The 22,700-nt window shown below is 37.9% G+C and overlaps 1 protein-coding gene across 2 annotated transcripts; it reads right to left on the reverse strand.

Moving 5' to 3' along the window:
* Positions 1 to 601: 601 nt before the first annotated feature.
* Positions 602 to 22,350, reverse strand: EIF4H (eukaryotic translation initiation factor 4H). Of its 2 annotated transcripts, XM_011371513.2 has the most exons (7): positions 22,188 to 22,329; positions 9,569 to 9,756; positions 7,679 to 7,743; positions 7,497 to 7,593; positions 7,113 to 7,172; positions 2,864 to 3,001; positions 602 to 2,588 (listed from the first exon to the last, which is right to left on the reverse strand). In XM_011371513.2, the coding sequence occupies exons 1-7, from the start codon at positions 22,244 to 22,246 to the stop codon at positions 2,449 to 2,451; spliced, it is 747 nt and encodes a 248-aa protein (XP_011369815.1). In that variant the 5' UTR covers positions 22,247 to 22,329; the 3' UTR covers positions 602 to 2,448. The 2 variants fall into 2 exon arrangements, with proteins under 2 accessions (XP_011369815.1, XP_011369816.1); XM_011371514.2 differs by lacking the exon at positions 7,113 to 7,172 and having other exon boundaries at positions 22,188 to 22,350.
* Between the last annotated feature and the right edge of the window lie 350 nt (positions 22,351 to 22,700).

Here is a 22,700-nt window from a genome sequence, read left to right on the forward strand (position 1 = left end):
CAGATAAAGCTACAGTCAAGGTTCTTGCCTTAAGACAAGTGAACCCTGCAGGGTGCCAAATGCTCTACCACCACCCTCCTCCGCCAGCCAGGCATGTCCCAAACAGCTCAAAGCTCTGCACCTTGCCCACTAAATCCACCAAAAACCATAAAACTACCAAACTACACAGCAGTGCCTCCCAAAAACATATGACCTGCTTGCCATGGGAGCAGCACCCATCACTGTCAAAAAGAGTGCCTAGAATTTCTTCTAAGAACAAGCTGTTTAAAAATGCAAGTGCACATTGTGCAAATAGTTATTTTTTCCATAATGGGAAAAAAGTCCCTTTACTCAACCAAAAACTACAGCCACACCATATGTATAGGCTTCTGTGTTAGGTAAATTACATTTTTAGGAAATGAGGGGGGAAACAAAAGCTGGCATCCTATTTCTGATCATCACAAGCTCTTTCAAGATAATTTCACCAATCCTATAACTTCCCAAAGATGCCTTTCTCACTTAAATTATAGTACACTCCACTAAATACACAGATGCTGCTTCCCAAATTTAAAACTGTTAATTTCATAAGCAGCTAAAAAGAACTCAAAAATAAAGACAAGCATTAAATATTACGTAAGGTTTTCTTTTATTTAAAAGATCATTCACAAAATACCATATCCATAGATTTACTTTCTGTCATATAGCTGAATGTGTAAGTGTTTGGAATTCCATTCTTACATTTAAAAGTCAACTGGATTGCCCAGAAGTTTAGATGAATTTGTTTTGTTCTTAATCTTTTCCACATTGAAGATGTAAGTAGGTCATCTGAAAGCATCAGGTTTGATTACAACCACATAATGCATGTCTTTCTTAAGTATTGGTGTTACACAAATGGTTCTTATTTCAGAAGCAAAGATGACAGGTGGAAGGAAAGAAGGGAGAGTTCTGTAAATTGCTGAGACCTCGTAACAGAGTAAGAGAAGCAAGGGATGCCAGCTCGCGACAAACTACTATCTAAGCACAATGCGCTGCGTAGGCCAGGCTACCCCTCAGCCCTCCAGTCATGCTGGTGAGGGTCTCTAGCTGCTGGCTGACCCCGAATTGCTCACAAAGGAATGGACTGAAACTCGGGTGTTAAAGAATTTAATTTGTTCACAAATAGGTGTTCAAGCTCAAAAGCTACTGTCTAGCCCCCAATCCCTGGGTAAAAGCCGAACACCGTACATGGGTACAATAAACTTTGTCCCAAAGATGAGACCTAGGAACTTACAGCCACCTACCAGTTATTTTAAGGTTCTTGACAGCTCTGCATAGTAAAATTCTCAATTCATCAAATAAACAGTAAAGTGCCAGATTCTAGGCCCATTTTCATCATAAAATTAAGGGATGATGAGAAGCACAGTATCTCATTGTTACTCATACAAGGGAACAGATAAACACAAGGGAGAGATGCAGAATACAGACAATAGGGATTTGGAAAAAGCAATGTCCACACTATAAAGTTAGCCTAGCACTGCTCTACCACCTCTACCACCACCACCACCCTTTAGTCCCCCAAAGCACCTGTGCCCTGCAGAAGGGAAACCAGCAGCAGGAGTTTGCTACATCCAGCCAGCCAGAGGAGCCTCTGATAGAGCTGGTGAAAGGAGGGATCCAGTTTGGACATGGTGTTGAAAGAGCAATAATAAACCATGTGAACACAGTAGCACATTCAATTGATCTATGTGAACTCCCCACCAACATTTCACATTACCTTTAGGTTTCACTGTTTGAAATTTGAGCCCAGTCTGCTTGAATAATCCATATGGGGTGGGGGTGGGGAAGTAGAGACAGGACTACCTATAAATAGAGAGGGGAAGGAATTTGCAAGGATCAACAGATACTTTATCCTTGTTTTCAAAACAAGGTGCCTCAAATTCTGTATGTTGATCAAAGCTGAATAAAAACAAGGTGCTATCCAGTCTGTGACTTCTCTGTTATTTTTTTTTTTTTCGTGGAAGCCACAGCAATACAGAACTCAACAAGCAGGTCAGAAGAGAAGCACTGAGGAAAATCAAAGAAAACGACTGAAGTCTGGCCAGGGTGTCTGAAGTAAAGAGAGAAAGCAAAGGAGAAAAATGAAGTAGCACCTCAGTCTGAAGAGCTCCCACATGGTGGCTACCTTTGTTCCTCTAGACAAACTCGTGCTGGAAGGAAATAAGGAGCAAGAAGGAGAGAAGACAGAAGGAAAATGGGGGAAAGGAGTGGCAGGAAAAAAAAAGCACAAAACAGGCACTAGATACAGCAAAGCCAAGAATGTACTAAAAACCACTTGTTAACTGCTGACATGCACTCACAAGCTCTGTTTCCTTTGTAAGAAAGGAGGACATAGGTCAGGCGCAGGAATGGTAACTGCAGGACTGCCGGTCCAGGGGGCTGGCCAGGCTGTGGTCTCGCTCTAACTCCCCCCATTCCCTCCCAACCACAAGCTCATTCTTGCTCCTTCTGAACGACTTCCTCTCTCGGCCGGGCTCCCCCGAAGATAGCAGAGTTGGGATTGGCTACTTGATTGAGGGGTGTTGCAACTGTTCGAGGTTTAAGCTGGAGCCGTGGTCTCTGTGCTCTTTCCTCTGAGTGGGGGGAAAAACATGGTTTATAAAGAATAGGACCCCATTCCCCATTGGGCAAAATGACCGAACCAATGCTGAACTCTCCAGCCCAGCTCATTATCTAAAAATTAACAAAACTACTTTATCCCTAGATATGCTAATAAAGGTAAACTTACTATTTAAGACTAAGAGTGGTCTACAGTAACAACTGTGCATGGCCTAAGAAGGCAAATGTCCATGAGGTGCAGTCAACGTATCATGAAAAGGCTCCCTCCATTTACATGTTGTTGCCATACCTTCTGTTGGTTCTCTGAAATCCATATTGAACCCTCGAAGGGGAGGACCATCTCTGAAACGACTTCCCATTGGGGGGCCCGTTCGCCGGTCACCTGGGCGACTCCCTCCCCTGCCTCCTAAGAAGTCATCCCTGAAGCCTGAAGAAACAAGACGACAATGAATCACTTTTTAAACTACTTTCTCAAAGCTGTTTACATAGCTTGTATGAAATGTTTGATTTTAAATTTTAAATTCTTTATTTTGTCCAGAATCTGAAGTTTTTCCAAAATACGGTGCATTGAAAATGAATCCAAATGTAATAAATCTGCTGGGTAATTTCAATGCTACAGACTCTTTAAATAAAAAAGAATCTTAGGACAGGAAAATAAAATAAGCTGTTTAAATTCTTAGCTTGCAGGAAAAGTAGAAAAACACTATTATGAGGCTATATTCTAATATGGCTTAAAACGATATGAAAACCCTCAAAGCACATTTTATTGTTTTCTAATATAAATTTATAGTTATTAAAAAGATAAACCTGAAATTTAGAAGTTACAATTTAGAACGCAAAATCACAAGAAAAACCTAGATACAAAGACAAAATAAAAATACGAAGTCACCTCTGGGTGACACTCCCCATTTTCCTGTTCTTGCTGCGTTTCAGTGTGGATCATTCTAAAAAGCAAAGCACCTGTGTGGTAAACAAAGCAGTTATCCAAGTAAGGCTCACTCACTAAGGGGGGGGCGTGCTAAAGAGAGCAGAGTACCTCACCCAACCTGTACCTCACCTCCTCTAGTTAAAAAGGGGTTTTCACCATTCATTTGTGTATCCGCTAAAACATTTACCAACAGAAGTAAAATGCATCCATTTAGAAATGTTAAGAGCAAGTTACAATTCTCATCAGTGTGTAGATAAAAAGAGTATTTTCTCAATGGACTTTAAAAACCTTAAGCTTTTAAGTTTATATTTCAGTGAGTCTTTCAGTTACGGCGGTTTAAGCCAACGAGACTAACAGTATGGCCTGCTGAAATGAGAGTTAACTTCCAGTAAAAATTTAGAAAATAAGACTGCAATTAAACACATGAGCTTGTCCCCTCTCAAGCTCCCAAAGATGACTTTTACTCACTCCATGGATGGTGCCACTGCTCAAAGCTTTATAGGAACGTATCTTTGACAAGAATTCTGAGCCTGATGCATATTCTTCTATAGAGTTGATCCCCATTATTCATTGATTTCATATTTGCAAATTCATCTACTTGCTAAAATTTACTTGTAACCCCCAAATCAATACTTGCAGCACTTTTGCTGTCATTCAGATATGTATATAGCAGTGAAAGATTTGAGTTGTCTGACACGATCTCAGCTGAGGTGGAACAAGGCAATACTCTTCTTGTTTCAGCTCATACTGTAAATAGAGCCTTTTTATGACCTATTTAGTGCAAAGTTTTTGGCTCTTGTGCTTTTTGTTGGTGATTTCTGTTTACAATGATCCCCAAACAGTGCTGAAGAGCTGCCTAGTGTTCCTAAGTGTGCACAAGAAAGCTGTGATGTGTCTCCAGGAGAAAACAAACGTTAAGATAAGCTTCAGAGAGAAGTTACAGTGCGGGTGGCCAATATTATGAGTTCAATGTTTATGAGTCGACTATATTAAATAAGGTGTCTTTATTTTTTTGTATTTTATTATTAATTTTTTTTTAAAAATTGTTATTATGGTGACATTAGTTAACAAAATCCAGTAATTTTCTAGTGTACAATTCAACAGTAAGGTATATATATATACTGCATTGTGTGTTCACTGCCCATAGTTAGATTTCTTTCTGTCACCACATATTTGACTCCTTTTACCCCATCTACCTCTTCCCGCTCCCCCATCCTCTGGTAACCACTAGTCTACTGTCCATATCCATGTGTCCGTTTGTCCTGTTTGTTGTTGCTTTTAGGTTTGTAAATAAGGTGTCTTTAAACAGAAATACACACTAAACAAGTTTATGTATTGATCAGTTGACAGAATGCTGTGATGAGGTTCCCAGGAACCTGACCACACTTCCCTGGGAGCAGTGGTTTAATATTTGATTTGATGTTTGAGGTGATTCTATAGAACCTAACTTTCTGCATATGTGGAGAATCAACTCTGCAATGGTGGTACTTTTCCTATTCTTTAAGGGTGGCAAGGGTTTTGGAAATGGATAAAGTTAACTGAAACTCAGTTCAGAGACTGAGTTGAACAATATCAATTTTAGCAAAACAAGTAATGAAAACAATTCTAAAAAGATTTAGACCATATAGCATTGCTTTGGGGGAAAACACACTGGGATGCATACAGTCAAGTATAAAGTTCTTCACAGTCTTTTAATCTGACACTTTCCCCAAACTATTCTAAACTGTGAAGTATATCTTTCCCTGTGAGTATGGAAATAAAGTCACCTTCTCTTAACAAGATTAATTTTTGGTACCAGCGTTTAGCACGAAACAAATCAGCTCGCACCCACAGTGACAAGGCCGATAAACAACTGCTACTTTGTCCAAGTATGTGACAAAGCACAGTAGAGAAAAAAAACCCAATGTACGTTAATTAACATCAGTGACAGCTTCATTTCAAAATATGATATGAGTAGGGAAAAAGCAAGGCTGAAATTAACAAATACCTTTTAATCAAATTTAATGATAGATTTCTAGGAAGCATACTATTCAAGAGAATAGTCTTAGTTTTCTTTATAAAGCGAGGTTAACACATTGGCCATTTCTGGAGGTGGGACTATTTTATTTTTATTTGCTTTTTCTTCTTTGCATATTTTGATAATGCTTGATATTTCTCTTTTACAATGAGCAGGTGTCATTTTAAAAAATGGCATCATTCTTTTAAAGAGTAAAAGAGATCTATTTTCAAAAATAATGTATATAGGCATTACTCCATGTGGGCACTTCATCAAAACATTGCAGTTCACACTGAACTGGTGGTGGCAAAGTAGTTTCTCTGGCTATGTTCATTAGATGTCTCTGCTTCAGAGTAAAAGCCCAAGATAAGCCAATAGTAGAAAGGCATTAAGTTACTTAACTCTCACAGTTCCAGAGCTATGAGCTCACTGTGCTATTTCCATAGTAGCAGGAAATGCACAACTGGCAGGTCAATGACCACCACTCACTGAGTCATTACTGCTGCACCTGGATTGGCTTTGAGAAGACATTTGTTGCATGTTTCAATCAGAGACTAGCTTATACATAAAATTACAGGTTTACTGGATTATACTGTACTTTTATGAAAAAGCTCATTTCTGATTGGCTATAGGACTTTTAAAAATTAAATTATTCAACAGATATAAACAGTCATTTGTTTGGCTAAAGCAGTACTGGAAATAAATTTAAAAAAATTTTAGACTCATAAGACACCATTTATAAAAATTTTAGACTCATAAGACACCTTGTACCAATTTTCCCATACTTACCAATTACTTTTTACTGAATTTTGTTTTGACGGGGGAGGGTGACGGGGTGGGTAGGGGTGTTGATGTTCTCATATAGTGGAGAGTGTAGAAATAACCTCAAGTTTATAGGGGAAAAAACAAACTTATTTTTAATTTTCTACCTTTCTGTTACAATTGACATTTTTACTACATATATGAATTACTTTTATAATTTAAAAAAAAAAAAAAAAAAGATGAAGAAATGTTTAGGAGATCTTTCAAAGCAGAGACCTGGCGTGCAAACCGACTTCTTGAGTTGAGCCAAGGAGGCACCTATTGGTCTGCCTTGGTAAATTAAGAAAAGAAATGGTAAAGCAGATCATGCCCACCACACCTTTCAGAAACAAATAAGTACCAGGACCTTTTACTATCTAAGAGGGAACCACCAGGAACCACAGTTATAAGGCTTTCTGTAGGTTTCTAGACCCTCCATACTATTTCTACAAATAATAGTATACTTATATTTTGTACACACAAGAGCCAACAAGAGGATTCCTTGGTCTAGACCCTGAGAAAGATGACTGCAAGAGACAAAGGCACATATGAGAATGACCAGTAGATTAAAGGAAGGTAACAAAATAAGGTGGATCAGTCTAACTCGCCCACCATGTAGAACCTTTCAAGTCCTACCCCCAAACACTTAGGTTCTAACAGAGGCTTATTGCATGCCTGGGTACCTTTTAGGAAAGTTTCATTTGTGAAAGGAACTAAAGTAGTAGTCCGGCTAGGCCAACTACTCACAAGAAATGTACAATAGCAGCAAGGCCATTGAAAAAGGTTAAGTGGTGATACTTTAAATACTGATACCGGAATTGAAGTCATCCCGGGACTCCCATCCACCTCTAGATTCTCGAGAGCCACCCATTCCTGAGGATACACAAAAAAGATAAGTTGAGGTAGGATCATTACCTTGCTGCACAAACAGGAAAAATTCACTGGGACGAAGTACAACTCATGTGATGGGAAGTTCAATGAAATTATAGAGTTTTTGCTGCCGACAGGGGGGATAAAAGAAAACAAAAAAAAACCCAGGCTTGCAGAAGCATCATTCATTTTTTCTATGACTTTACATGTTTTTAAAAGATCACAAAAACCTATCAGACCTACAAGACAGAGTTCTAGTAACCTTCCAGAGTTGTGTAACCAGTAGGCATACAGCAAGTTTTATGTTGTTTTAGAAGAACCAATCACCTCTGTCATCTGGTCCACCTTTCCTGAATCCAAAGCCACCTTTATCTTGTTTTCTGCCTTCTGCAATGTCCACACGAAGTGACCGATCACCCAACAGCTAATGATAAGGGGAAAACAGTGTTAAGTATTAGCAAGAAAAATCTCAACTGCTAACATGACAGAGAAAACCTGAAGATACTTACTGCACCATCGTATGTCAAGGCTTCCTTAAGGGAATCCACCTCATCGAATTCTACATAGCAGAATCCTGTAAGAGAAAACAAACCCTATTTCCTCAAGGAATTTTGGGTTAAAGATATGGTGGGATCCCTAGTTGTACCACTTTTTCACTACCAGAACTACCACTTTTGTTGCATCTAGATGACCGCAGACTAGTAGAGCCTGAAAGAGCAAGTTTTACTTTTCAGTAAGTAGAACTTGATTAGCATTCCTCCCTCTCAGTTATATTGTCGGGAAGTACTAATCAAACAGGAACTGAAATAGCAGCTGTGTTTTTATAAAGCTTTCTTCTTGTTTTAACCATAATATTAAAATCTATCCTGGATCACTGCAGTGCTGCTGGTTCTGACTTCTGAATGATTTTCATATAATCTAAATAGGGTTTTAAGACATTTCAAATTCAATACTGAACATGTTTTGAAGGAAGTGGCCGAAGGTGCCTGTAGTTGGTATAAAAACCTCTGAATAAGCTTTTTCCTCTACCTGCAACACTTTTGTCCATGTCCCTTCCTCGCCATCTGGAGTCTACCTCTGGGTTAAGTACTCGCCCTGGCCTAATATGCTCACCAGTAACTTGTATAACCCCCACCCCTGCTGGAGCATCCTCACCCTGTGGGATGATTACACTTCACCTTCAAAGCCCACTAGACTGCAAGTGCTTTGAAGGTCTGGGTCCAAACTTTTCCTGTTCACCATTTGCTCAGTAAGTTACCGACAGAAAAATGTACTGCTAGGCAGGAGAGTGTCTACCTTGCACTCAGTTTCTTCCCTAAGTGGATTCAATATTTAGAAAAATTGAGAAAACCACCCTCAAATTCAAAGAGGAATCAGCAGCCAAGTCACACCATAGAGGATGATTCTCTATGAGACAAAGTCTAAAACCTGCTGCTACTGACTCAGCCCAAGGTTGGCTTCACCTACACATTTTTACCTTAAGTTTGAATTCCTAATACTTGTTAGCAGGCAAACTGGATAGGACTTACTTTCACAAGCTTTACTAATACATATACATACATATACATATATATGTGTGTTTTCCTTGTTTGATCATTTACTGTAAGAAGGCTTCAGATACTTAAGTCAAAAAGCTTTCGAAAAGATGAAAATACATGGAAGCACTAAGATGAGCAATACTTCTGTTTCTTGTATAGCTCCTCACTGTAAGTCACCACAGTCGCTCTACTTTTTGGGGCTGTACTTCTGGATAAATAATGAAAAACAAATGCCCTTGCACTTGCATCATGCACTTAACTACTGGGCACATTTCTCCTCGGGCAACCCTGAAAACTAGATGAGAATGTCGTTTGATTCTTCATTCTTATTCCTTCTTTGCTCAAGTGCCCTTAAGATACTAATCTATGGATACTAACTTTATCTGAAATTTGAGCCAACCCTCCCCCAAGCACATGCTCTGAAATCACAAATGTAGAGTGACAACACTTACTCGATTATCTTTGGGATTTTATAATAAATAACTAAATTACAGGAAAACTACGAAGAAAAATGCATGAGTTGGCTAAGGTGAAATGCACCCAAAACGTCCTTGGTTTTATCTGTTCACTTCTCTCCCATGTAACTCCTTTACTGGCAGACAGGATTGCTATGTAGGTCAGGCAAACAGATTAACTTGGGTACATGCCACATATTTCTACAAACTAGATTATGTATAAAATATTTTCCCCCAGAACTGAAGACCTGGATTAAAGTGCTATTTTTTTTTTTTTTTATTTCAGCTACTTGAACCATGCGAACACTTATAACACTTTCATAATTAGAGCCCTTTTGTTAACACATTTTTGGTTTAGACTCTCCCCCTTATAATAATGTACTTTAAGAATTCCCCTCAAACTCACCTTTAAATTTGTCTGTGTCTTTGTCTCTGACTAGCCGTACACTCCTTATGCTGAGATCCTTAAAGATAGCATCTATGTCGCCCTGAACTGTATTAAAAGGTAGATTTCCTACATAGGCTGTGTAGGGGGGCTCTGTGGGCAGCTCCTTCTGGCTACGGGAACCATGGCCACCAGCACTGCCACGGGACCTAGGAAGGAAAACAGACAGGATTCAAATTTGCCCACATGTTCCTGCCCTAGATCAGGAACAATGAAAATGTCTTCCTCTCAGCCATACCACCAAGGTGAAACGTTCCACTCTAACATACAATAATATCAATTGGAAATTACAGAGTATTCCAGAACACTATTTATGAAAATGATGTCTGTTTTTGGTAACACAGATCTCCACAGAAACACAATCTATGTAAACATGCATTTCTTTTGAAAATCAAATCCAAATATATCCTATGATTCTCTTGTATTCACTTAGAATCAGCATCTGCAAAGTGTTTACATCCTAAAATGCCCTTTCTCACACCCAATAATACTAATATATACAGAAACGTACTGTCTAAAGTCATTGTGTTGTACTCAGGAGGGAATATCAAAGCTGCTGATTACACTCATAATACAATTGTTTCTTGCTATTGTCTGGATATGGATAACCACACTCTAATAAAAACTTTAGATTTTGTGCAGCAGGTACTATGTATGTACTATTCTCTCTACTCCCCATGCGTTACTTCCCTGGATCCTCAAATATATGGTACATATTACTAATCCATTTCCTCAGATATAATGAGAGTGGTTTACTTATCCTTGGTAACAGAGCTATAAAGTGGCAAAGACAGGACCTTGATTCTACCGCATCATTACTAATTTGCAGAGGTATCAGTTTAAATCCCAGCTCTATCACTTACTAGCCGCATTAACTTTGAGGTGTTACTCAGCTTCTCTAAGCTTCACTTATTTGTGTAATTGGGCTAATACTGACAAAGACCTTGAGTTATTTAGAAATAAGGTGCTTCTTACATTGCCTGACACACAATATACATGTTTAGAGTAACAATTATCACTGCCATCTACAATTTGAGGTTAAAAATGTTTCCCAGATAATCAAATGTCAGCTAATAAATGCATGGAATTAAGAATCACATGATTAGAAAATCACTACTCTGCAACTGCCAATGTAGTAATAACTGATCCAGGCCAGGCTCATCAATGGATGCCAAAACCACTGATAAACTGAGTTCTGGGTGAACAAGATATTCACATGATCTTGAATAACCCCAGACATTATTAATCTAATGGAGGAAAGAAAGTTCCTTCTCAAATGGAAAAATCTGGCAGTCACCTCCTTAACCAGGTAATTGAATTTAGTATCACTAAATAATGGGACAAGGTTACATTATATGCCTTCTATACTGGCATGGATTCTTCAAATATGTCAGTCATGAAAGATTAAAAAAAGGCAGGGAGACTAATGAAATAGTACAACAAATGTTATGTGTGATCTTTGGATCCTGGAATGAACAACTATAAAAGAAAAGCAGATGGAGAAATTTGAACATGATATTATAAATATTACTGTATCAATGTTAAGTTTCTTAGAAATGATCATTGATATTGCAATTATTAGAAGCCTTTCAAGAGAAACAAAGTATTCAGGAGTGAAGTGTTAAGACAGCCAACATTTATTTTCAAAGAGTTCCGCATAAAGGATACGAGAGCATTTATGTATATAGAACGTAAATGTGAAACTTGTGAATAATCTATCAGAGGCCACTGTATCATTCTTTCAGCTTTACTGTAGGTTTGAAAATTTTTCAAAATGTTTGCAAAACACAATAGAAAAAAATTAAAGACGGAGGCATTCTTTTGAAAATGATGTTTAAAACAAATGAGTCTTCCTCACAACAGTCATTCTTTTTGCAGGGGAAATTTAATGTTAGTCTTGGAAAACAACTTGATTTACATATATTGTTAGAAATACGAAAAATTCCACGTCTTCCTTGAGATGAATTCTCAGTAAATATTTTGTAACAAATATTCTTTAAAACATTTTTCTAAAGCAGAACCAAGCCATGATGCAATTCTTAGATGGCTAAAAAATTTCAATTTAATAACTCAGAATTCTACTTCCCAATAGAAGTATTATTCTGCATTATGGTCTAAGAACACCAGAAAAATAGGTTAAGTGAATTGCATGCCACTTCCCCTTCTCCCAAAGTTTAGCAAATGTGACTTATTTTTCATTTCAACACTACTGCTATTGTACAACACTACTGTTATTATCTCAATAACCATAAAACTTAAATTATTTTCAATAAGATATCTTTGGGATTGAATACTTAAGATACAGTATACACATATGGAAAAATGTCAAAATGGAGGATGAATAATACACTTTAAATTCTCACTTAACATCGACAGGTTCTGTGACTTTAAGCAAAATAACATCACAAAACCAATTTTACCATAGGCGAATTAATATAAACAAGAGTTAAGTTCCTGTAGTATCCCAATGCTCTAATAAAATCACACTGGATGAAATGATGTTATTTGAGGACATGTTCTGTAAGTAAAAAAAAAAGCAAAAGCTACAATGATTTTTTAAAAATTTAAGGTGAATAGGAGGATGAAGAGATGGTAAATTCCACAGGTATGTGTATGATGAATAGGAAAAATGGAGGTAGGAAAGCTTGCTAAAAAGGCACATTAAATGTTCATACGAGAACTTATGAAGGGTGCTCAACACAAGACTGAAAAGATACAGTCAGACAACCTCTGACTGATATCAGGAGGCAGGAGAGCCTTGATAGGGACTGCTGCTACCTAGGTGAATGGTAATAAGATGATGGGGGCACTACTAAGAATGCAGTAGGATGAGAAGCCAGCTCTAGTTTCGGGAAGATAGAAGAATCTCATTTCAGGAAAGCAGTATTTTAAGAGCTAGAGATGTGGAAACAGCTAATTAACCCAAGTCCATCAACTTGCTCATTTCATTCTAGCCTCACAAAACCACTAGTGGCTTAACAGCCTAGACTTTTTCAAGAATGACTGTAGTAGTTCCAAATACTACCCCATCAGATTAGTAAATTCTACAGGAAGGCATTGGGATTGGGGGTATCTAGGAAGATTTCAATTTATTTACTAACATTTATGACAAATCTACAGTGTGCCAGCAACTTGAGAGACAAATCCCAGAGACTACATATGTGCATAATAAAATATATTATCAACCAAATTTAAAAAATCAAATTTCAGAAAATTCTTTGAGCTAAAATTCCTGATACTTTTACCACTTGTTTAAATTTAGAGATGACTATTATCTAAATAAATAAGCTGTTACATGGAAGCACTTCCTAAAACAGGTTAAAAATAACAAATAGGAAAGGCTCATTTGATACCTTAATACCTAAAGTTTCCTTGTCAGTTATTTGATAAATATTTCAAATCTTTTTTTATAAAGAAATTTAAAATTGATCAGAAAAACACTTTTTAAATACTGACTGCTTTATAAAAGTTTAATAACAATTCTAAAGTGTTATGGAAAGGCTAAATCTGCTAGAGGCTATACTGTTCGTGCAGAAGCAGGTGATCAGCAGCCATGAGTATAAAACAGACGACAACAGACAATATGAGTGGCAGGCCTCGGCAGACCCCTTCTCCATTTAGAATAGAAACCTGAAAGTCTGTGCTGCAAACTCCCAGGCCATACCATCCTTGCCACTGAGCAATGATCCCCCCTGCTCATTATTATCCCTTGGGGGAGAAGTCATTGATTTTTAAAACAATATATGACAGTTTTAAGGTACTAAATTACATCCTCAGTATCAGGAAATCCAACTTTCAACTCCGAGAGTAACCAAAATCCTTTACAGACAGATCACTTTTCTTCAATCAAATCAACTAAATATCTGAATGTCCATTAAAGAGAGTCCAGTATAGAGGGCACAAACCTAAGACTCAATTCCCTCCCTCAAGGAGCTGAGGGGGATCCAGGCATCTAGAAAAGAGAAATCCAACCCCAATCAAAGAACTGCAGAACAGGAGACAGCAATGAGAGCAGTCTCTGTAGAGTAGAACAACAGGAACTTGGACTACACTTTCCAGATAGCAGACAGGGAGAGAACAATGAACTCCTATAATAATGTGTGAATAAGCAAAGATAAGTAGAAGTGAAAGAAGACTATAGGAAGGGTGACCATGAGAAAAAATATTAAGAGTAGAAATTATTGGGGGTGGGATTAGATCCAATAAGGAGGTGAAAGAGAAAACAAATGCTCAAGACTTATTTCCAAAGTATAAAAGTTAATGAAAACCGAAGGACATATGCTAAGTTATTTCTGGGAAAAATTTTATAAAGATTTCTAGATGTATTAGAAACTATATACAATTTAAGCACTGTTGCTGTCACTCAAAACTTCAAGACCAATGCAAAGATAACAAGATTATAGAGTATTAACCTCTCTCTTTGGGATTTGAAACATTAGGTGTTCTATTACTTCTACGTGATAACTGAAATAATTTCATTAGGGCTGATCAACAACTCTGGTCTTTCTTACTTATTAGCACATATGATTTGGCACGTGGCACTACGTTAGATCCTACATAAAATCACAATAAGACTGCCTTTATAATAGTAAAATACAAGTAAGAAACAATCTACTGAGCCTCTTTTTAAAAAAGAGAAAGTAATGGTCAAAATGTATAATGTATTTAGTTCCTATACAATAATCAAAAAAGATTAAGCTCTCAAAAGCCGAGCCTTTATATCATTTTAAACTACCTCTTATTAATATCTTACATTAGTAAGATACACTAGTTATAATCATTAAACCAATACTGATACATTATTAGCTAAGTTCAGTTTATTCAGATTTCCTTTGTTTTTACCCAGTGTCCTTTTTTTCTGTTGAGGATCCTATCCAAGATGCTAAACTGACATTTTAGCTGCAGTTTAGGCTTTTAAAAATTAGCCGATGCAACTTGGATTAAAGGCACTTTCCAAGTTGATCTCCCTCTAAGGCATTTTCCAAGGCCTTCAATCAGCATTCAAACTTAAATCCCTTCATCTAGATAACTGTCATTTACTACAAGATGTGCATGGAAGCTTTTGAAAGCTTCTGGTAAACACTGGGGGCAAAGCAATGTCTATGGTAAATTCTTCAATAAGCCTTATTTTCAAGGAGCTCTTTTCTGCTGTGAATGAGATCCTCATAATTCAATCACATCTGTAAGACAAGAAAAAAAGGCCTTGCAGGGAAATGCAAAGTAGTTCTAAGGCAGGAATCTCCAGAACTATTATAATATCTGGTGCTTACAAAGAGAAATTCAAAGAATAAAGTCAAAGGCCTAGCAACTACTTCAGCATTGCAAACAACTTCTCACCAATATTTGTATTCTTATTTGGAAAAAAAATTTAAATACAAGAGGGTTACATGTATTTAGATAACATCCCCAATTAGATACTTAAATGCTTTTCAAAAATTTTTTTAGCTGTGACCAACAGCAAAAAATACATTTTACATCACAACTAAACACATGTCTGCATATTAACTATACAAAAAAAAAAAAAGCTTGTCCAATAGTACTAACTCATAGTATAATGTACACTATTCTCTATTCTACTTCAACTTTAAAAATGCCTCAGGACTCCCTAAATTGATTTCATCATCTACCAATAGGACACAACAGGCAGTTTGAAAGCCTCGTTTTAGATGAACAGCAATCACAAGGGGGACTTCCGGTTTACTAGAGAATTTTTCTTTCTAGGAAAATAACATTTGTCATAATGTACTAAAATTTTGGATACCCACACATTAAGAAAGCAAATAAATGGGTATTAATGACTTTATATAGGTGAAAAAGGTTACTCAATCTGAAAGTTCCAGATTTTCCAGGGGAAATAAAATCTTAAACCTCAAATCTATTTATTGGTCCTCAAAGAATAATGCCACCAAAAAAACAAACAAACAAACAAACAAAAAAAAACCTGTCTTAAAGCTATGGTGTGATCTATTTCTATGGATTAGTTTTGAACTTTATAGGCCAAAGAGTTCTTTTTTTCTAAATTAGAATGCTTATTATTTGAGACCTGACATCTACAAACTACCATCTCCAATTAATTTTAAATGAAACCACATTTTTATTCAATGTTAGATTTTATTTGATTCAAATAACTTACAACTATGCAACTTACTTTAAAAATTTTAATTATTTAGATAACTACGAAATGCCAGACAGGACACCATTTAAAATCTAGAGTTCGAAGGCATTCAGTCAGAGCCTTTTCTTCATTCAACATTTGAAAAATCCAAAATCTAACTTACTTGTATTAAAACACATGTATTAATAATACTTAAAACTAATTTAAATAAATTTATTTAAAAAATAAAAAACCCTTAATATTAATAATTACATTAGCCAATATCAAATTTAATTTACAGCTACCTCACATAGTCACAAGAATTAGATGTATTAAAAGTACCTGGAAAAAAAGCTATATACACACCCCCTTTACAAACAAATAGCCAAGAAAAAGAGAGGACTCTATCAATTAAGAGATTTAGTAGGCAGAGCAACCAAATGCTATGTGCAAACTCTGCCTGGTCCTGACTAAAACAAATCAACTGCACGTCAAAATATATGAGCCAATATATGAGCTAAATATTTACTGGACTATTATATTGTTTTCAGATGTGATGATGACGTGGTCATATTTTTAAAGTTTTTACCTTTGAAATTCATGCCGAAGTACTTCTAGATGAAATAAATGATATTAAGATGTGCTTTAAAATAATCCAGAAGTGTGTGGGAGGAAAGTGAAGCGAGGAGGTATAGATGAAATAAGAGTGGTCGTTTTTTTAAAAGAGTGGGTAATAAATACATGGGGTGGGTCATTATACTAGACTCTGCTTATGTTTGTGTTTTAAGTTTTTTATAATCAAATATTTTTTGCAGATTCAAACAAGTCAACTATGTGAAGTAATCTTTGGGACAACTGGGAAAAAATGACCGTAGACTTGGTAACAGAAAAACTGGTGGTTAAAAAACCCTTACCAATTAGAAACATATACTCCAGTATTGCCAAGTATTTTAAGATAGAATGACAGGATGGCTGGGATTCGTTTTAAAATATTCTATCCTCTCCCCGCAATGTGGAAGATAGATGAAACAGGAATAGCAAAATGTTTATGAAGTTAAAACTGAGGAATGAATGGAGAGTGGCTTAATGGGTAGAGTTTCTGTCTGGGATGATGAATAAGTTCTGGAAATAGTGGTAATGGTTACACAACACTGTGATTACTGAACTAATTGTGAATATTAGTGCCACTGAACTGTACACTTAAATGGCATATTTTACGCTTTATACATATACAGATATATATACACATACAAAAACAAAAAACTAAGTAATGGCTACGTGATATACTAGTATCTACTTCTGTTTATGTATGAAAATGTTCGGATTAATTTTTAAGTGTTAGGTAAAATGAGCAAGTAGTAGATTCCAGCCCAATCTAGACTTCCATTAACAGAAAACTAGCTCAAGTAGCATTTCTTTATATCTTCAGTCTCTAGAGAGCACTAAAAATGTACTATACTTCCTTTAGTTCCAGCTCTTCTCTCCAGAGCCACATCTTTCTTCTATTTAACAGTGCCTTAGGCTTACTAGCTGTTGTACCCTTGTTATGTCTTCTCTTGATATCAGAGACCTACACTGATCTTGCAACTGGTCTTAGCATGAATCAAGATGGAGGCATCAAACTGCATTATTACTCATGCTTCACCATGTACTTGCAGTATTTAAGGGGGGAAGCCAGCTTCAATAAAGAATACCTTTGATAAAGCAGTAAAAATCATTAATTTTATTAAGTCGTGACCTATTTTTTAATCTTATGTTATGAAACGAGGACAAAGCACTTCTGCTTATAGAAGTATGATGGTTATCTCCAGGAAAAACACTCTTGTAAGTGAGTTACAAGCTGAACTAGCTATTTTTTTCATGGAACACCATTTTTACGTGAAAGAACTGACACACTACGGTTATTTAGACTTGGGTATTAAGCAGGCATTTTCTTGAAAATGAAGTGAGCCTGTCAAGTCAAGGAAAACTAATAGTATTTGTTGCCCATGAGAAAATGCAGGCTTTCAAGCAAAAAACAGAATTTTAGAAAACTTGTATTCATCAACATAAGCTTGACAGCCTCCCAATACTTGAAAATTTTCAGATGAAATTGATCGTGATACTATGAAACATGATTTTTGATACTGTATAACAAAATGTGTCAACGTCTGGAAGATCTGCATTAACTCAGCCAACTGTTTTCCAAATGACCAATGTGTATCATGTCATTCGAAATATAACATAGACTGAAAGAGTGTAACAGTATGAAAAGTCTATGGAGAAAGTTTCATATTCTATATTGCAACTAATCTTTATGGAAACTACCACTTGTTGAGTTTTGGTATAGTAGCAAATAAGAATATCCACAATTACCTGAAAAAGCTATTCAAAGACTCCTTCCTTTTCCAACTATTTATCTGTATAAGGCTGGATTTTGTTCATATACCTATGTCAACCAAAAAACGATCTCAGTGAACATAGAAGCAGGTATGAGAAACCAACTGTCTTCTATTAAGCCAGACATTCAAAAGGCTCCAAAACCACAACTGATTAATTATAGAAGAATGTGTGCAGAACAAGGGAGATCATAGTCTCTATCTACCCTATACCAGAGTACAATGCTTAACTGGAGATGCTATATTTTCAATGCAGTATCCACATACTGGAGCACATACAGAGGGCCCCCATCAAGAAGGAACATTTTAGAAATCGTGACGTGGGGAAAACATCAAAGAACCTAGGACATTCACTTTTTTAAAAAGAGGACTCTGATGAAAAGAAAAAGAGGCAAGGCATGCTCTCTTGCCCGACTCTCACTTCCTTTTGGAGGGGGATGCTGGAAACTAGATGATGGAATCTGATCTTGGATTGACATCCCCTGCCCTCAACATTCTGCTTTGTTATGTTATGTTCCAAGCTTCTGGGAAGACTTGAATTTGTGTCAAGTCTCCTCAGAACACTATGGTTAATTTCAAATAGAAAAATAAAATTTAAAAATATACTAAGAAATTTCTTAGAAATCTCAGAGGCATTTATATTAAATACTCCAAGTATAAATTCTGTAACAAACCAATAATTTACAAGAATAAATTACTTAGTACTCATTTATAATACTAGATTAACAGATTTCTCTTACTTGGATTTAGAAATACAAGCAGTTAAGTAAAAACTCACTCCCATTAACTCAAGAGAACTTTTTCCACTCTACTAGCTCAAAGGGAAATATTTTAAGAAACAATTATAAATCAAAAGCTACCAATTATTAAGCATTTTTTATGTATCGGATACTGTACTGTGCACTTTACATATACCTCATTTAATCCTTACAGCAGCTCTATAGAGGAGCTTCTATCTTACATGTAGAGAAAATGAGGCTCAGAGAGGTAAAAGAACTTGTTCCAGATCACACAGCTAATACACAGCTGAGCTAACATTCAAGGTCTGGTTGGCCTGATTCTAAAAAAGCTAAGGCCTCTGCCTGAACTGTCTCCCAGAGACCGCTTGGTAAAACCAAGTATTTGTGATAATACTTTTTACAGAGGATAATGATTTGGACTCAAACATTGGGAGACTGGGGAGTGGAGAGAAGGATGACAATAAATCTAAACAACTTGCTACTTAATAGGATTTTAGAATAAACTTTTCAATATCTTTATAGATCCTAGTAACAGGAAATAGTTACCATTTTTATGTATTGCTTTCCTTCCTGTTTTAAGTTAAAACATGCTTAGAAATATAGACAGAGATGCCAAGCTTAAGTCCTACAAGACTCAAAGTTTAGAATTCTAACCCCCCTAACCAGAACCTGATAAAGAATACTTTGATTTACAGTTTAATCAATTTTTAGCAGGTACCACTTCAGCAACCTCAATTCTTGCAAACTCCAAGTTCCAACCTAATTCTCAGGATTGATGGTTTTAGCTTACTCAATGCAGTTAAAAATGTAAAATCAGCATTACTCTCCACTTTAGTGCCAACGGCAAACGATAAACTGGAACCTCATATAATTTAGCAGACTGCAAAACCAAAATACATCCAAGTTCTGGTACAATCAACTCTTGATAATTTGGAATTTTGACTTGCTTTTTGAGCAACAATGCTGTCCCTGATTCTCTCCTTGGCGGAGGACATGCCTCTACAGGCTGGGAAAATAAAGCAACTGTTCAATATTGCTTCCTGACCAGTGAACTGGTTATTATATACAACTATAAAATAAACTTATGAGGAATGTATAATTATAAAAAACAAGTTTATAGATTATGACTGTACATTTCAAATCTGCTATTCTTTTCACCTGTGACCCAACTGGTTTATAGTTGAGGCATCTTACCTAGCTAATGCATTTAGGCTAGAGAGAAGGTGCCTTACAAAAGTACCAAACAAAGCAATACAAGACTGACTTCTATAGATAATAACTTCTATGATACTTTAAGCATTGTATCTGAACATATGCAAACAGAACCGAGACATCTGTTGGTATGAACGTATTTCAAATAACAACTGAAATTATCATCGAGGAATAAGTGGTAAACTATCCTATCATCTTGCTAAATTTCAGAGAGCCCAATAACTGGTAACTTCTGACCTGAAAAAATAACACTGACTCTTTGGAATAGAAAGGCTTTGGCACAGACCACACCACTACAAGTCTGGTCCTCTAAAGTTTTCTGACTCACTCCAGGCACTGTCTAAATAAACACATAAATTCACTAACAGGTTTTAAAAACTACTTTTAAGAATCTGAGCAATATTTTCTATGTGCTTTTACATAAGTATAAAGTCAAATGGAAAAATTCCAAGAAGTTCAGACGTAGAAGGCGCTTAACAGTAAATGCCCTTCTCTCTTTTTATTTAGGAAGGTCAGGAGATGTAGAGTTACTGTTCATAGCAGTCTCTGGAGTCCATCTGGGCAAATGGCTAACATTTTCATTGTCTTTTGATACTTGAAATGTACCTTAAGAGAATTTTACTTTTGATCACTCTCAGGGCTCTTCAACTGCCAAAACTGACATCCACTAGAAGTCTACCTCAAATATCTCCAGTCACCAGAAGAGTTGGCAAATTTGTGAAAAGGCAGAATTAAAAAAAAAAAATCCCTAGACTCAGTATGACTTATTGTAGTCCCAAATCAAGTAAAATTCCTTGGGTACGTCCTAAATGGAAATACTCTGTTTAGTGTAGTTTCCTTGGGCACTTCTAAATGAAAGTAGAAAAAAAATCCTAGTTATTAAATTTCGAGATGACCGAAGTACAAATATGATGTCTAGAAACCTTCCCCAAAGGCAATAATTTTATATGCCATCCAACATCTATTTCTTTTTTATTAGCAAATAAAATATTCTTTGAAATAACAGGTGGCTCTACTTCCATGTAACAGTGTCATGAATGGTATTGGGTATACTCCCTCACCAAAAAGTCTTTGTTTGAGCCATTCCCAAACCAAGATCATTCTACACCAAACAAAGATACTTTTGGGATTGAAACTCAGGAGACTGGACACCTCAGTAGGTACTATTGTGGTGTTATCCTGGGAAAGTAATACTCTCCGTAAAAGCACACAAAGGCCAAGTGTGTCTCTTGACAAATAGCAAGATGTTTACAGCCTATCTTCTAAATTCTATACGAGGTTACTTGTATTAAAAAAAAGAACCTAGTGCTGGTTCCTGGAATTAAACACCAAAATCTTTTTATTTCACCAGTCAAGGACTTTTTTTCTTTTAAACTAGGCACCTAAACTTTATGTAGTCTGTATCTGACCAGAACCTGAACAAGGCTTAATGCGATTCCTTGTCTAGGTCAGAACGAGAAGCTAGGAAGAAACAAAATTTTCAGTCAGCAAGCACCTGTCAATAAGGAACTCTGACCCAAGAAATAATAACGAATGCTATATGATGTATGTTTTGGTTGGTCTCTCCATTTCTGGTTTGAATCGGACCCATTCCCGGGCTCCAGCAGCCAAACCCCTGCCTCACACTTACGGGAGAAGGACATCGTCCCTCTCTTGGCCTCCCGACCTGTATTACAGTCAACTGGCCTTACGGCGAAGCGGGTCAAGGAGCCTGCAGTACAAGCAAACAAGAGGCCGAGACAGAGACCGGGACTGGAGCGGAACAGGCCGCGGCCTCCAACCCGCGCCGAAGCAGAGACCCACGCAGGCTCTGCTGTCCTGGGGGATGGTGTTGGAAGCAGGAGCTCGTCTTCCCGGGCGCTCAGTGCTGCTGAGGCCTGGCCTCACGGCCGAGGCAGGGGGAAGACACGCCGTCGTCGGCAGGAGGCAGAGGAAGAAATCCGCTCCGCAAGCAAGACCTCGGGAGTCTAACCGCCGCAGCCTCGTCCCCGAGCGCGCCATTTCCCAGCCCTCCAGGCACCTCTCCCAGGCCTCCGCTGGCCCAGCCGTCCCCTACCTTCTGTCGTGCCGGGTGAGCGCGGGAAGGCAGCCGTCCCGAGGCCCCCGACCCCGCCCGCTCCCTGCTCCCGGCCAAGGCCCACGCACGCCCGCCTCACCCTCTGCCGCCGCCGAAGCTGCTGTAGGCCCGATCGTCGTAGGTATCGAAGTCCGCCATTTGCCGTCTCCGCTCCGAGAGGAACCAGGGTGAGCGAGGAAGGACCCCGCAATATAACTCCCCCCACCCCGCCGCCGGGGCTGTCCGCAGCGCCGCCTGATCGCAAATCGCACGCACGCGCGCGCGCGCGCACGTAAGCCGCGCCGCGCCCGGCCTGGGCCAATCCTGGCCCGGCGCACTGTGCGGCCCACGAGGTCAGACGGTGCGTTTGCGGGCACTTGGCCTCGCGCCCCAGGCCATTGTGTGCTATCTGTGCGGGATCACACGCTGCCGCCGCCTGCCCACGTCCCGCCCCGCCCCGCCCCACCCCACCTGTAGACGCCTTGCCCTCCCTCGGGAACCTCCGGCGGCTCCCTTCTCGCGTTCAGACAACCACTCTCCGGGCTAGCCTCGGACACTGTGCCAGGCCCACTGCGCTTTCTGCTTTCATCTAGCTTTTCGTACTTCAGACCTG

The sequence above is a fragment of the Pteropus vampyrus genome, unplaced genomic scaffold (genome assembly GCF_000151845.1).
Source record: "Pteropus vampyrus isolate Shadow unplaced genomic scaffold, Pvam_2.0 Scaffold193, whole genome shotgun sequence".
In the NCBI taxonomy this organism is placed as follows: Eukaryota; Metazoa; Chordata; class Mammalia; order Chiroptera; family Pteropodidae; genus Pteropus; species Pteropus vampyrus.

Excerpts from the sequence above, each read along its gene's own strand:
- EIF4H (XM_011371513.2), bottom strand. The coding sequence starts at position 22,246 with ATGGCGGACTTCGATACCTACGACGATCGGGCCTACAGCAGCTTCGGC. Across the intron at positions 7,594-7,678 it reads CCTTGACATACGATGGTGCA|CTGTTGGGTGATCGGTCACT; the intron begins GTAAGTATCTTC and ends CCTTATCATTAG. Across the intron at positions 2,589-2,863 it reads TTTCAGAGAACCAACAGAAG|AGGAAAGAGCACAGAGACCA; the intron begins GTATGGCAACAA and ends CCCCCCACTCAG.